We start from the raw sequence: 12,581 nt of genomic DNA on the forward strand, positions 1-12,581 counted from the left end.
ACCAATGCTAATGCTATGATATGTAGAGAAGTAAATTTTTTATAAATTTTTCTTTAAGTACATTTAGTATCTTCGTTTATATTTTTTAATTTTTTAAAATTTCAACTTTTGACTGTGTTATTTCAACTTTTGTCTATTTTACTTATGAAAACGATAACGTGGTTATACCAAGGCTGTTATTCGGCCATATTTTTACATCATGAAATACGGGAAATATACACGGAAATGCATCCTCCCCTCCCTCGTTCGGTAGACGTGAGTCGGGACCCATCCAGCAAGATCGTATGTTCAACACTCTAAAAGGGAAGAAGGCTGCTAAAATGTTGTATGTGGAGACCACTCCATTCCATGTCTCATGCAAGTAGCAACCATGGAAGAAACCATGATGTCTTCTACCCCAAGGAAGCGCCCAAAACTCAAACCCAAACCCAATGTTAAACCTTCTCCTCCTCCTTCAGATTCTTCGCTGAAGTCTCTGATCGAACCCCCACACAATTTATTCCCTTCGAGGGGCGAGTTCCTGAGGCTCACGGCGGTGCTCGGCATCGCAACCTTCGTCGCTTTAGCCTCCAACTTCTTGGCCACCAGTTTCATCAATCGCCAACCCAAGCCCTTCTGCGATAATCGCGACTTAGACTCCCCTGATTCAGTCTCCGGTGAGTCCCTTATTTGATTTAATTTGTTGTTTTTTTTTTCGGTTCTTGAGAAACTTGAGGGAAAAGAAAAGATAACGAAAAGCTCTCTGAATGGTGTCTCACTCGATATGTTGGTTTCAGAGCCAGATTTACTTGCTCTCTGGGTGGTTGGCTGATGGAGAAGTAGTTTCTTGGTTCTATGTTTATTTTTATGGATTAAAAATTTAATCTTTGCGGTTAGGATACGGGTGTTCGTATTTCTGTGTCTGTGTCTGTGTGTAGGTGAGGTTCAATTTGTTCACAATGTGATTGATTCTCTATATGTTTGCGTATTATTTAGCGGGCCAAGACTCAAATTTTATTTAATAAAACGATAGAATTTCTGTTTATCAGCGATCCAAGTGGAGTGGTAGGTGGTTCTAGCTGGACTTTGTTATCTCACTAGTGTGGTGGGCACGTGCAATGTAGATGCTTGATTCCCCTTAGTTGGTACAAAGAAGATTTCACCTTAAAGAACTCATTCAGCCAATCACTTAGGTTTGTTAACCGAATAAACGCATGGAACATAGAAAATAAATCAATAACTTTAAACAATGAATTGCGAAAATCTACAAATAGAACTACTCAGTCTTTGAGTACTATCGAGCTCATGAAAGCGGGCTCCAATCTAAGCCTTTTTCATTCAAAAAAGCTGTATCCGCATCAATACCTGTTATCATGTTCAACACTAAATTCATTGGCGATTGATTTAGGCAATCCTGGCGTTTTCTTTTTTTGTGTTTTATAATTTTTATATGCAATCTGAAAAAGAGCAGGAACTGATTTGTTTTATTCTTTTAATAAATTTTTTTTATAGGTATTCTTTTAATAATATAAAACAACAAGATAGTGAAGTGTGCCAGAATTCTATTGCAACTTCTTTGAATTATAATATGTTGGGGACGGATCATCGCCCGTTGGTATTGAGATCATACCTAAGCATTCCATCTGCTATATGCTTATGAATGGTTGTATGAAGATCATGTCTTAAAATCCATCCACCATATGGGTTTTGTTAGTGCCAAAATAATGTGTTGATATATTCTTAAGACAAAACTTAGTCCAATTGAGTGTAATTGGTTTGGTCTCAAAATTGGATAAAAAATTGAAGACCCAACGAGTTTGCTAGAATCTCACTTGGCCCCTGCTATGGCCGAGACTTACACCGTTCGCTCAACATTCATGCAACACTTGCTCTAGCTAACTGTGGTGGACAAGTTTGCTAGACGCTAGTAAGAGCAGTAATAGAGTGAACTGGCGCAAATTTGAAGCCTACCAGGTTTCTGAAATTAAAATTAAACTTGATTTATGCCCTACATGCATCTATTGAACTAGCCCGAATTTGAATCCTGTCAAGCTTTGGAATTCCGAATTAAAACTGTTTTGAGCCCTACCTATCTAAACTTAATAATACACAATTTTCAGATAGACATGGGCATTAGTTTGAGAATATATATATTTTTTTGGTGAGAGAGACTTAGATACTAAGCCTTAAAAGCCAAACAGTTTCTTTCTTTCCTATACACAGATTATCACCTTGTTGGTTTTTTGATCATTTGGAGAGCTGATGAGTTCGTGAGTTCATTATTGGTACTGCTAGAGTTCTGGTAGATTGGCCGAAGCTCTTTAGTGGGGGAAGTCATAAAAGAGGACAAAAGGCTGAAGTTTTGGATCTGTTGTTGATCTAAAGACTGAGTGGGTCATTTGTGAGTATTACAACTCAAGTTTTGAGTCCGCATAAGTTTTGTGGGTGTCTAAAACTTACTAAAATCAATTGTGATGATTACTTTTGTAGTGGATTTATAGTTGATGGTTGAACAACCAGATAGGTTTTTCTTTGGAAGAGTTCTTAAAGTTTTCCCTTCATGGCCAAAATGTTTGTGTTAATTGTTTTTACTGCTTTCTTAGATTCTAGCTTTTGTATTTGCGGTTGTGTAGATATATTGGTCTATTCAATCTTGAAATTTTGTTGTATTTCATTGAAACACCTACTCAACCCGTTATGCCTGTTTGAGATTCATGCCATCTAATTATTTTCAGGTACACATTCCTTGTGGAACGTCTAACATTTGTATTCCTGTATCATTTGAATTGCTAGTGATCTTTTATCTTTTTACACAGGCTATGCCTATTTCATTCGTATCAATAAAATTTACCTCTTATAAAAAAAAAAAAAAAAAGACATCTTTTTACATCTGAGCCCTATGCAATAATTGTTCGTCTGACCTCTAAGCATGTTCTTGTAATTCTTCAGTACCATGTTTAGTATTTTTGCTTCCTATATTAAATACACTAGTCCTAAGAAATATTTTGCAGTGTGATGCTTACTACTTATTGATGTTACGTTTTAATCGATTTGGGTAACTGACAGATTTCTGTGAGCCTTGTCCAAGTAATGGAGAATGTTATCAAGGCAAGTTGGAATGTGTTCGTGGTTATAGAAAGCATGGGAGGTTATGTGTAGAAGATGGAGATATTAATGAAACAGCTAAGAAACTTGTGTGTCCAAAAAACTTATTCATTTTGCTGTACTGATTTTTCTAGGGATAGAAAGTAATTTTGAATTTGGTATGTATATTTCTGATATGTGATTTATATATATTGACATTTGCAGTCAGAGTGGATAGAAATCCGTCTTTGTGAAGCACACGCTCAATTTTTGTGTGATGGAATTGAAACAGTTTGGGTCTGTCACCTTTTAACCCTCTTTAACTTAATAAATTGGTTGTGTATTATGTAATATTTGTATTTGACTGAACACAACATGCTTGAATTTTGTCACCAATGATTGTATTTCTGATTATATACCCCCATTATCAGGTAAGAGAGGATGATTTATGGAAAGAATTAAATGGACACGAGCTGATGAAAAATCTTGTCCTGGACAATGCTACCTACATGTATACAAAACAAAGGGCAATGGATGCTGTTGGCAGATTGTTGGAGACAAGGACCAATCTTCATGGGTTTGCATTCCATCTTCATTTGTAGTCTTAGATTTAGTAAATCTTTTGGTCTTCAGGTTGGATGTTCATCATCCGATGTTCTTTTATTATTATTTTTTTAATGTTCAAAGATTTGAAGTGCAGAGCAGAGCACAAGCCATTTTCTTGTCGCATTCGTCAGTGGTTCTCTGAGCACATTCTTATCATTTTTCCAGTTTGTGCACTGGTATTCCGTTTTAAAAGACTTCCTTTAAATGCTTATGCTATAGTATAAATGAGTCGGAAGCTTGTTGACAATATCAAAGTTCACAGGTTGTTGGATGCACATTGTTGCTTCTGAAAGTCCTTCGTAGACGATATCTATCAAGCAGAGCTGAAGAGCTATACCACCAGGTATACAAGGCTGTCTTTTTTTTCTCGTACTGCCTACTGAATGTTATTTTCTTGTTTGGTTATATTGCCACGCCCTCTCATTCAAAAATGCATTGATCCTGCCTGTCTCAGAAATTTCAATTAATTTTGAACAATATCTATTTTTTGACAAGTAAAATAACCTAGTTACAAATACAGTGTATACAATAGAGTCACTTGTCATGAATTAGATAACGATACAAGAAAATCATAAATACTAAGCCCACTAAAGTTATAGATGCTGTCCAAAGTAAAAGAGTATTAAAAAAATAAAGTTTTGAGCTTCTCAAGCATCCATTCATGATCTTCTAAATTCCTGCTTCCTTTCCCTTCATTTACACCATACAAGGCAAGTAGGAATCATATTCTAGAGTGTGGCAATTTCTGGGTTTCCTCCTAACCCTTTCTAATAATTAAAAAGGTCTCCTACTCTTCTGGGCATGACCCAAGCCAAGCCAATCCAGCCAGTCTGTAGAAATCACTCCATACAGCACTAGCCATCTTGCAATATAGCAAAATATGAACAACAGATTTTGCATTCCTCTTGCACATACACTCTCAATCAATTACCATAATGTGCCTTTTCCTAAGATTCTCCATGGTGAGTATCTTTCCTAGAAAGGCTGTTCATGCAAAAACCCCATTTTCAAAGGGGCCTTAGTCCTCTAGATACTCTTCCAAGTAAAGATACTTCCCCTGACCCCTTTAGCAACTGTTCGCCCCTGCTCTACAGGAGAACAGGTAAAAGGTGAGATTGGTCCAGGACCCAAAAACCAAATTGAAAATACAGAGAAAAAGAAAATCGAAACTCACAACAAAAATCAAACAAATTGATTACAAATAGAAAGAAAGAGATTGCAATCGGAACCAAAATTAACTAAATCTAAACCAGATCAAACAAATCGAAATGCCAAACAGCTTCAAAATGTGTGTGTGTGTGTGAGAGAGAGAGAGTTCTGCAATTTGGAAGTGTGACTGAAACCTAAAATGTATAAGCACCAAATGGATTTTAAGGTTTCTGTATAGATTATGGTATTTTAATAGATACAAGTGGGGGCCCGCTGAACAACTCTACCTCTTAGGAATGAAATTATTGTCATGAGGGATGAGAGCATTATAGAAAGGGCGAACAGTGAACATCCCTTTCTTGGAAGGAGACCAAAGAAGCGTCTAAGCTGTAAGCTAGACATGAAACCCTATATCGGTTATATTAATGAGAAGGTGAATGAAAAATAATTCGTTGAGGTCAATTAAGGACCTTTAATAAATTTGATTAGTCCTTTAGATTGAAAGGTTAGGGAGGGTAACACTTCCCTCTGAGTAGCGCTCTCTCCTTGTTTGATCACAAAAACTGAGCCGTTGCACAAAAATGATAGTGTTGGAGAATTCAAGAACAACCATGTAGTATTATAGCCTTTAAATTATTTGGTGGATTGTCAAAGCATTGGTCTGTCAAATGCTAGCACATGGATTTGAGTCTTGAGAACAACTACTCGATGGAAAAATACTGAAGGATAAGACCGTATTCAAGGGACCTCTCTCAAGATGTCGTTTCAGTAGGAGGAACAGTAATGACCTTTTTGGGTATATCCATAACTTAATATAACTCCTAGAATTGAAAGCTCCTTGGAAGAGCATAAATGACCTGAGATATTAGATCAGCCGCCTTCCTAGCCTTCATCCACATTTCCTTGATAAATATATATTCACAATTTCGGGTGCCGGTCAACTTATTAATTAGAACTAGGAGTGAAGAAACTAAACACATTCGTGGAAGGCTATATCTCACCCTTTATAATTTTACTGAGCATTTAGAATCCACTTAATTAAAGCCAAGGTACACAATTTAGATTTGGATAACAAGATGCTGACTTGACCAATCATTCTAAGTACAATTGTCTGAGCAAAATACAATAGAAGTAAATCAGTAAGCAGACCTTGTTTGACTCTATCCAACACCTGTTTTTTTTTTTTTTTTTTTTAAAAAAAGAAAGTGAAAATCAAGGACACTTGCTCTGTTTACATCAAAGATAGTAGATATTTCACCAAAATGCAGAGTACTTAGCGGATTATTTGGTCTACCTCATTGGGTGCACTGGCATTCTTATAGGTTTACATCAGTGTACTGGGATTCCTATTTTGCATAAAAGTCTTTGCAATGAAGTAGCCATTAAGTGTGCTGGACTGCCCCTTTATGGTTGAAGGACTAAGACATCGTTTAAAGAATATTCAGGTGACACTCACATGATTGTCAATGGCAGATTTGTTTTAATACCATCTATTCCGTCTAGTTTACCTATATAAAAAAAAAATACCATCTATTCCTTCATGGATTTCTTTCTTTCTTGAATTTTTGCCACTGGTGCTCTACCCTTTTATACTTTTCTACTTGCATGGAATCCTTTGGGCTCTTTTTTCCTTTTATTTAAACAAATTTATCACCAAAATATAGAACCTTGTCTTCCTTGGGGGTCTAGGAATGGCTGGAATTTGTTTCTCTTCTTTACCTTGCAAGCTGTTCTGATGATATTTTATTGGTAGAGCTTTAGCAATGGATGGGTAGATGTGGATGTTTTTCTGTTAACATATGGATCCCCTTTTATTAACCAGTTACCAATCTATCCACATGTTAGTTCGCGAAAAATTATTATGTTCTTTACCCCCTGTTTATTCAATTTGATTAACATTTTTAATCAAACATTAAATTCTCTGTGGCCTATATGATAGGTTTGTGAAGTACTTGAGGAAAATGCATTGATGTCAAAGAGAGTAAATGGAGAATGTGATCCTTGGGTTGTTGCTTCTAGGTTACGAGATCATCTTCTTTTGCCAAGAGAGAGGAAGGACCCTGTGCTATGGAAAAAGGTAACCTCATGTGCTTGGAGCCAATTTCCGCTTAAATAACTTCTTTCTGCTGTGGTTCAGTGCAGATACATTACTGGTGTCCTAAGCAGTATGTTATCTCAATACTCTAGTGGAAGTCAAAGTTGTGCATGAGTTTTGTAGGTGTTCATTGACCGAAATGCTTTCGTGAGATTCTGAAGTTTGCATTTGTTCTTATAAAAAAAGAAAAAAGAAGCTTGCCTTTGTTCATGTAATCTCGTTGCACTGACCAGTTTTGGTGGTACCAGAGTATCGGGATAGAAGCAGTCAACCTATTTCCATGTTTAAATTCGTAACACTTGGTTTCAAATATTATTCTGTCTGGATCTGGGCAAATTTTAATTTTAAGGCACCCTGAAATGTTCTTGCATTGAAGAACAGTTTGTAACCGAAAATCTACTTGCATAGCACCCAGTCCTTGCACTTTTTAATAAAAGTTTGACTTATTTTTATTACCATAGCTAGCTTTTTTTGTACCGGGGTTTTCCTTTAGATTTCTATCGTTGTACATCTCAATTTCACTTAAAGGTTTCAGTGCTTTGTGTCAATTTAAACTACAGTAAATCATTTTAAGCTATCATTTCTGCAAAGCTTGTAATCCTTTCAGTAGCTGGTAATGAAGATACCTACTTTGTTGTCTCCTAAATTCTGTAGTCTTCCAAAATCTTTGGGAGCAATTATATGACTTTATGAAATACATGCAAGTTTCATGGAAACTTGTTGAGGACCACTAGTATATTTATTTTGTATTGATTATTATTGTTATTGTTTTTTCTTGTACTAAAAGCTGTATCAACGATAATGTGTACTCAATCGAGTTTATAATAATTTTTTCATTAATCATTTCCATACTATTTTCAGGTAGAAGAATTGGTTCAGGAAGATTCTCGAGTAGATCGTTATCCAAAGCTGGTGAAGGCTGAATCAAAAGTAGTCTGGGAATGGCAAGGTATTAAAGTGTACCAAACTGTTTTAGAAAATAATAAACAGGGTTTTCCAAATTGGTCCAGTCTCTTACCCAGCTGTCATTTTTTTCTTACAACTCAAAAGGTTATTAATCCAAACTAACATTTTGAGAAACATGGGGCCTTTTAGGAAACAAAAGTTCTGTAAGATTTTGTCCAAAAAGTACTTATAAAAAAATATATTTTGTCCAAAAATTTTTTGGCGTGCCAATGAGAATAGGGCCTTTGGATAGCCTCTATAGATTTTAATGGGCATAGTCTTCACAATTTTCTTGTGTTTTTTCCAAAATTTTATTGTATCATTTTCTAGTCCTAGTTAGGTGTTTCTCTTATATACTTCCTGTGGTTCGCTTGAATCTTTATAAAGCTAACTGCAACTTAATTGGGATTGAGTCTTTGTCAAGTTTAGTTTTCTCAGTTGAGAACCAAATAAACCTGGTATCTATGATTTGGATTGTTCTCACCATGCTGTTCTGTTCACACGTTCTCTAAAATGAACAAATTCCCCCCCCCCCCCCCCCCTTTTCTTTTAAACTCTGCAGAACAGGTTAGCTGATATTTAATTTAGCCTTTCTAGCTTCTTAGTATCTGGGGGCCAATATTGTCCAACTCTGATGTCCTCAATCACATTTGAGTGTTCAACTCCATGCTATCGTGACTCTTTGGAATTCTATATGTTTTTCTTATTTTGCCGTGTCATCTTCAAGCTCTCTCATTTTTTTTTTTAGTTGAAGGCTCTTTAAGCTCTGCAAGGATGAGAAAAAAGGTAGAGGCAAGCAAACTGAAGTCCAATGAGGGAATTTACATAAATTCTGACCAACGACGCCACACATTGAAGGCTGGTGAGTTGCTAAACTATTTGTTGGTGTTCCACTTATTGCATTTATGTTGCACAGATCAATCAACATCTCAATGGAAAATTTTTCTCGATTGATATAGCTGGAATGATATGTTGTACCACAAATTTCATGCAGAGCCGAAGGCGCTGATTTTTTGATGTGGGCTTCGGGTTCTCTCCCCACCGAATGCTGAAACAACTAGGACCCAACCAAGGTCTTTTGTAATTTCAAGTCAAGCTCTTTGTTTTGTACTTTATATGGGGATTGAACAAGATGTCTCACCGATGGAAATGTTGGGACCTTCTATTGGAAGAATATAGAAATTGTATCATGTTTAGAGGTAATTTCAGGAGGTCCAGTTATGTCTTGTACATCTGTGCTCTGTTTGGCCCTTTGAATAACGATTGAATACAAGTTTAGATCTGTTTTCGTGGGCTTACTAGTCTTGATTGTGACAAGTGACAATGCTACCACATTGAGCCAATTTTTTGAGAAGAAAGCATATTGTATTCATTAATAACGGACATTACAAATTTGACTATACATAAAAAACCAACTATAACATTAATAGCTCCCCAATACACATCCGAGACTGATATAGTTTAGTCTAATGCTGCAAACCTCTACAGATCTAAAATTTGAGAGACAGTACAACTCTGTCAAATACAGAGTTAATCAAACCCCATACTTCGTCTAAGGTAAACCAAACCCCACACTCCATCTAAGACGGAGTTGAGGCTACACTTTACGGACAAACGTCCAAGAGACTGTTTTTTTTTATTTTTATTTTTCTAAAAAATGAAAGACATTACAGAAATTAAAAAACATAGGAAAATAAAGGATTACATATTGGAAAGATATAGATTTGTATTTTCAACCTTAGATGAAAAAATTAACACAAATAGCAGCTGTGATGTTACGTGAGAGCCACGCGCCACCTTGAGGGCATGGTGGACGGTCAGGTCTGAAGTAGCTGGAGGTCCTGGACCCAGAAAGGCCGTCGCGGCGGCAGATGGTCATCCTGAGTGGCGGCACGTGGAATACATGTGCTCCCTTTGGGCCACGCGCTACTCCGTTCGGCGAAACTCTTCGCCCGTTTGAAGGATTGATGCCTCAGGAAGCTTGTGGTGGGGCACGTGGTGGTCGTCGAACGTCAGAGAGCAGCAAATTGGCCTTCCTCCATATTTAGCCTTAAAAAAAACCCAAAAAAGAAAGAAAAAATGAGAAGACTAGAGATGAGAGGAATGAGAGATGAGGGAGGGAGAAGCCGACATCGAAAGAGAGATGAGGGAGTTTCTACTAGAGAAGAAAATCAATATATTGTTTAGATTCAATGGAGTGATGATCATATTCTAAAATTTGTTTGCTCTCTCTCTCTCCCTCTATGTATGTCATGTATCTTTAAGCCAATCACTAGTGTTTTTTCCATTCTTCCATGGTATTTGGATTATGTGTTTCATTCATGTCAAACATGCTACTCCTGAATTACGGATTTGTATTTGACTGTGCTTTCTTGCTATTGAGGAAGCAAAAAACAAAGTATTGTAATTGCCTATGCATTATAGCGGGCACTTGTATGAATAGTCAGTCAGTCTTGATGCTAGCCTTGTAGTTACTAACAAATACAAACAAATGCTGGGTTTTTTGGGCCATTTTCTTTGCAGGGTACCACCATGGTGGTTTACATATATTAATCAGATATCTCCACATTAATTGATAGAAAGAAAAACCCATCCCTGAAAATTTAGACACCTCTCTCGCGTACTGACCCCACAAACTAGAAAGATACCCATTTTTAATAAATAAAGGTCACACCCTCTAGAATAAAGCTACAAACGTGTCTACTTTATTAAGAGCATTCTTATTGGCTTGGTCAAAATTGAAAAATATCTAAAATTCAAGTAACTTGTGTCAAAAAGACCCTATATTAGATTGGGCATCTCTAAAATAATTTAGATTTTTACTATAGTGATTGGTCAAAGATGAAGAATTAAAATTGATTTATCAAATATTAAAATACTAATTTCTCACTCCAAGCAAACAAATTAAATTAATTAGAATATAATTAACATTTAACATTTAGAATATAATTATTATTAACATTTAATTAGTATAATTATAAAATGTGATAAAAATAAATTTAATTAATTAATTATTAAAATAATAATATTTTAATATTATATAGAATGTGAATAGCTAATCTAATGTGGAGATTGAATTTAAATAGAATAAACAAATATAAAAAAATATAATATTAACTAAATTTTAAAGATATATTTATTCAAGCCAATGAGAATGCTCTAAACATCACGATTGCTTTCAAGTAAGAAGCAAATAAAACGAAGTATCTGAGATGAATAGATACGACACATGCTCCTGAAGCTTGGCTAAGAAACCAAGATTAGATTCTTAAACATGGGAAAAAGTGTAAGTAAATCAGGAAATGCGTTGGCTTCTGAAAGGAGGAGGCATATGGGTCACACCTACTCGATTTATGGCACTAATGCACCTCACATGCTTAGGCTGGTGGAGGGACCCCACATGTACCCCAGGTGGGAGATAGTTCTTGCTTTGATTCTCACCATTCAATAGTGCACAGATTTCTTGGATCTCTATTAAATCTGTGGAATGAAGGATCAGAGGATGTTAGAAATGAATGGGTTAAGCATACAGTTGGGATTGGAGACAAGATATGTTAGGGCATGCTATGTCAGTATGGACTTTGGCATATTTGTTTAAGAAATTCTATTTGCAGTCTTCGAATAAAAATTGTATATGCAAACGTTTTATTAAATAGGAAAAAATATCATTTTAGAAGAGATAATTTTGTAATTTTAAAAAAATTTAAAAATAAAATTATTTAAACTTACATTATAGTCTCCAAGTAGGGACCGCAAAATGGGATTAAAAAAAAAAAACCAAAAATTGGCAAATTAACTGAAATGAGTGGAAAAGTTCAAAAAACTTTAAGTACGACATCTTCCCATTGCCTTTAAGTGCTTAATGGTCTATGTGAACATTGGGTTCCAACAAACCTAATTTTGTGCCTTGTAACTTAATATGATACACCACTTACCCAAAAGAATTATTTGTTATTATTTAGATGAGTTGGAGATTTAGGGTGTGTTTGGCAAGTGAGAATACTATTCTTTACTTTATTATTACTTTTTACCTACTTTTTTACTATTCATTACTTTTTACCTACTTTTTACTACTATTTAATATTTTATTGTTACTTTTTCATTACTTTTTCACTACTATTCACAAACATTCTCAACACTTCTCACTACCCAAACGTACCCTTAATTACAATTTCTTGAATATCACAAATCAAACTAAAGTTTCTACATCCAGGATCCAATGTAGAAGAGAGATAGACACATAAAATTAATCATTCAGTACTTATTAAATATTTAATTTTGTAACATCCCTTTCAAAATAGTCTATTTTTTTTTTTATGATGAATAATATCAATTTCAAGTGAAATAAAGTTGGTCATATTCATTCACTTCATGTATTTATTTCTCTCTCATGTTATTGATAATTTAAAGTTTTTATGCTAAGTAGATACTATAATACCTTAAAGTTCAAATAAAATTCTAAAAAATACTAAATCATAATCCCTATAATATTCTCACATTATTAATTTCGACTATTTACATCTTTGATGATCAGATCCAAATAGGATTCTCATTTTTATTTTGTTTACTAATATTCATGAAAGATTTATTTATTAATTATTATAAATTATTATGTCGGTAATGAATCTATAACGGTAAAGATCTTATGAAAGTTGTCGATTGTATAGTTACGAGGTGCTCTTCAGAATAAGCCTAAACCTTATTCGAGGAATCACATTTTGAC

General features: G+C 35.1%; 1 protein-coding gene across 1 annotated transcript; it reads left to right on the forward strand.

Annotated features, from left to right (window-relative positions):
* Positions 1–217: 217 nt before the first annotated feature.
* On the forward strand, positions 218–9,156 carry LOC108979474. Its single transcript, XM_035687706.1, has 10 exons — positions 218–656; positions 3,046–3,173; positions 3,289–3,360; positions 3,495–3,640; positions 3,764–3,845; positions 3,932–4,012; positions 6,758–6,895; positions 7,775–7,862; positions 8,607–8,720; positions 8,818–9,156. Exons 1-10 carry the CDS (start codon positions 356–358, stop codon positions 8,865–8,867), a joined length of 1,200 nt encoding a protein of 399 aa, XP_035543599.1. The 5' UTR covers positions 218–355; the 3' UTR covers positions 8,868–9,156.
* Positions 9,157–12,581: the final 3,425 nt, after the last annotated feature.

The sequence above is a fragment of the Juglans regia genome, chromosome 2, assembly GCF_001411555.2.
Source record: "Juglans regia cultivar Chandler chromosome 2, Walnut 2.0, whole genome shotgun sequence".
Taxonomy (NCBI): domain Eukaryota; kingdom Viridiplantae; phylum Streptophyta; class Magnoliopsida; order Fagales; family Juglandaceae; genus Juglans; species Juglans regia.

What these genes read in the sequence shown, in the direction of transcription:
- LOC108979474 (XM_035687706.1), top strand. Translation starts at nt 356, where the DNA reads ATGCAAGTAGCAACCATGGAAGAAACCATGATGTCTTCTACCCCAAGG. An exon ending in ATGGAATTGAAACAGTTTGG is followed by an intron (nt 3,361 to 3,494) that starts GTCTGTCACCTT and finishes CCCCATTATCAG; the next exon opens with GTAAGAGAGGATGATTTATG. An exon ending in AGTAGTCTGGGAATGGCAAG is followed by an intron (nt 7,863 to 8,606) that starts GTATTAAAGTGT and finishes TTTTTTTTTTAG; the next exon opens with TTGAAGGCTCTTTAAGCTCT.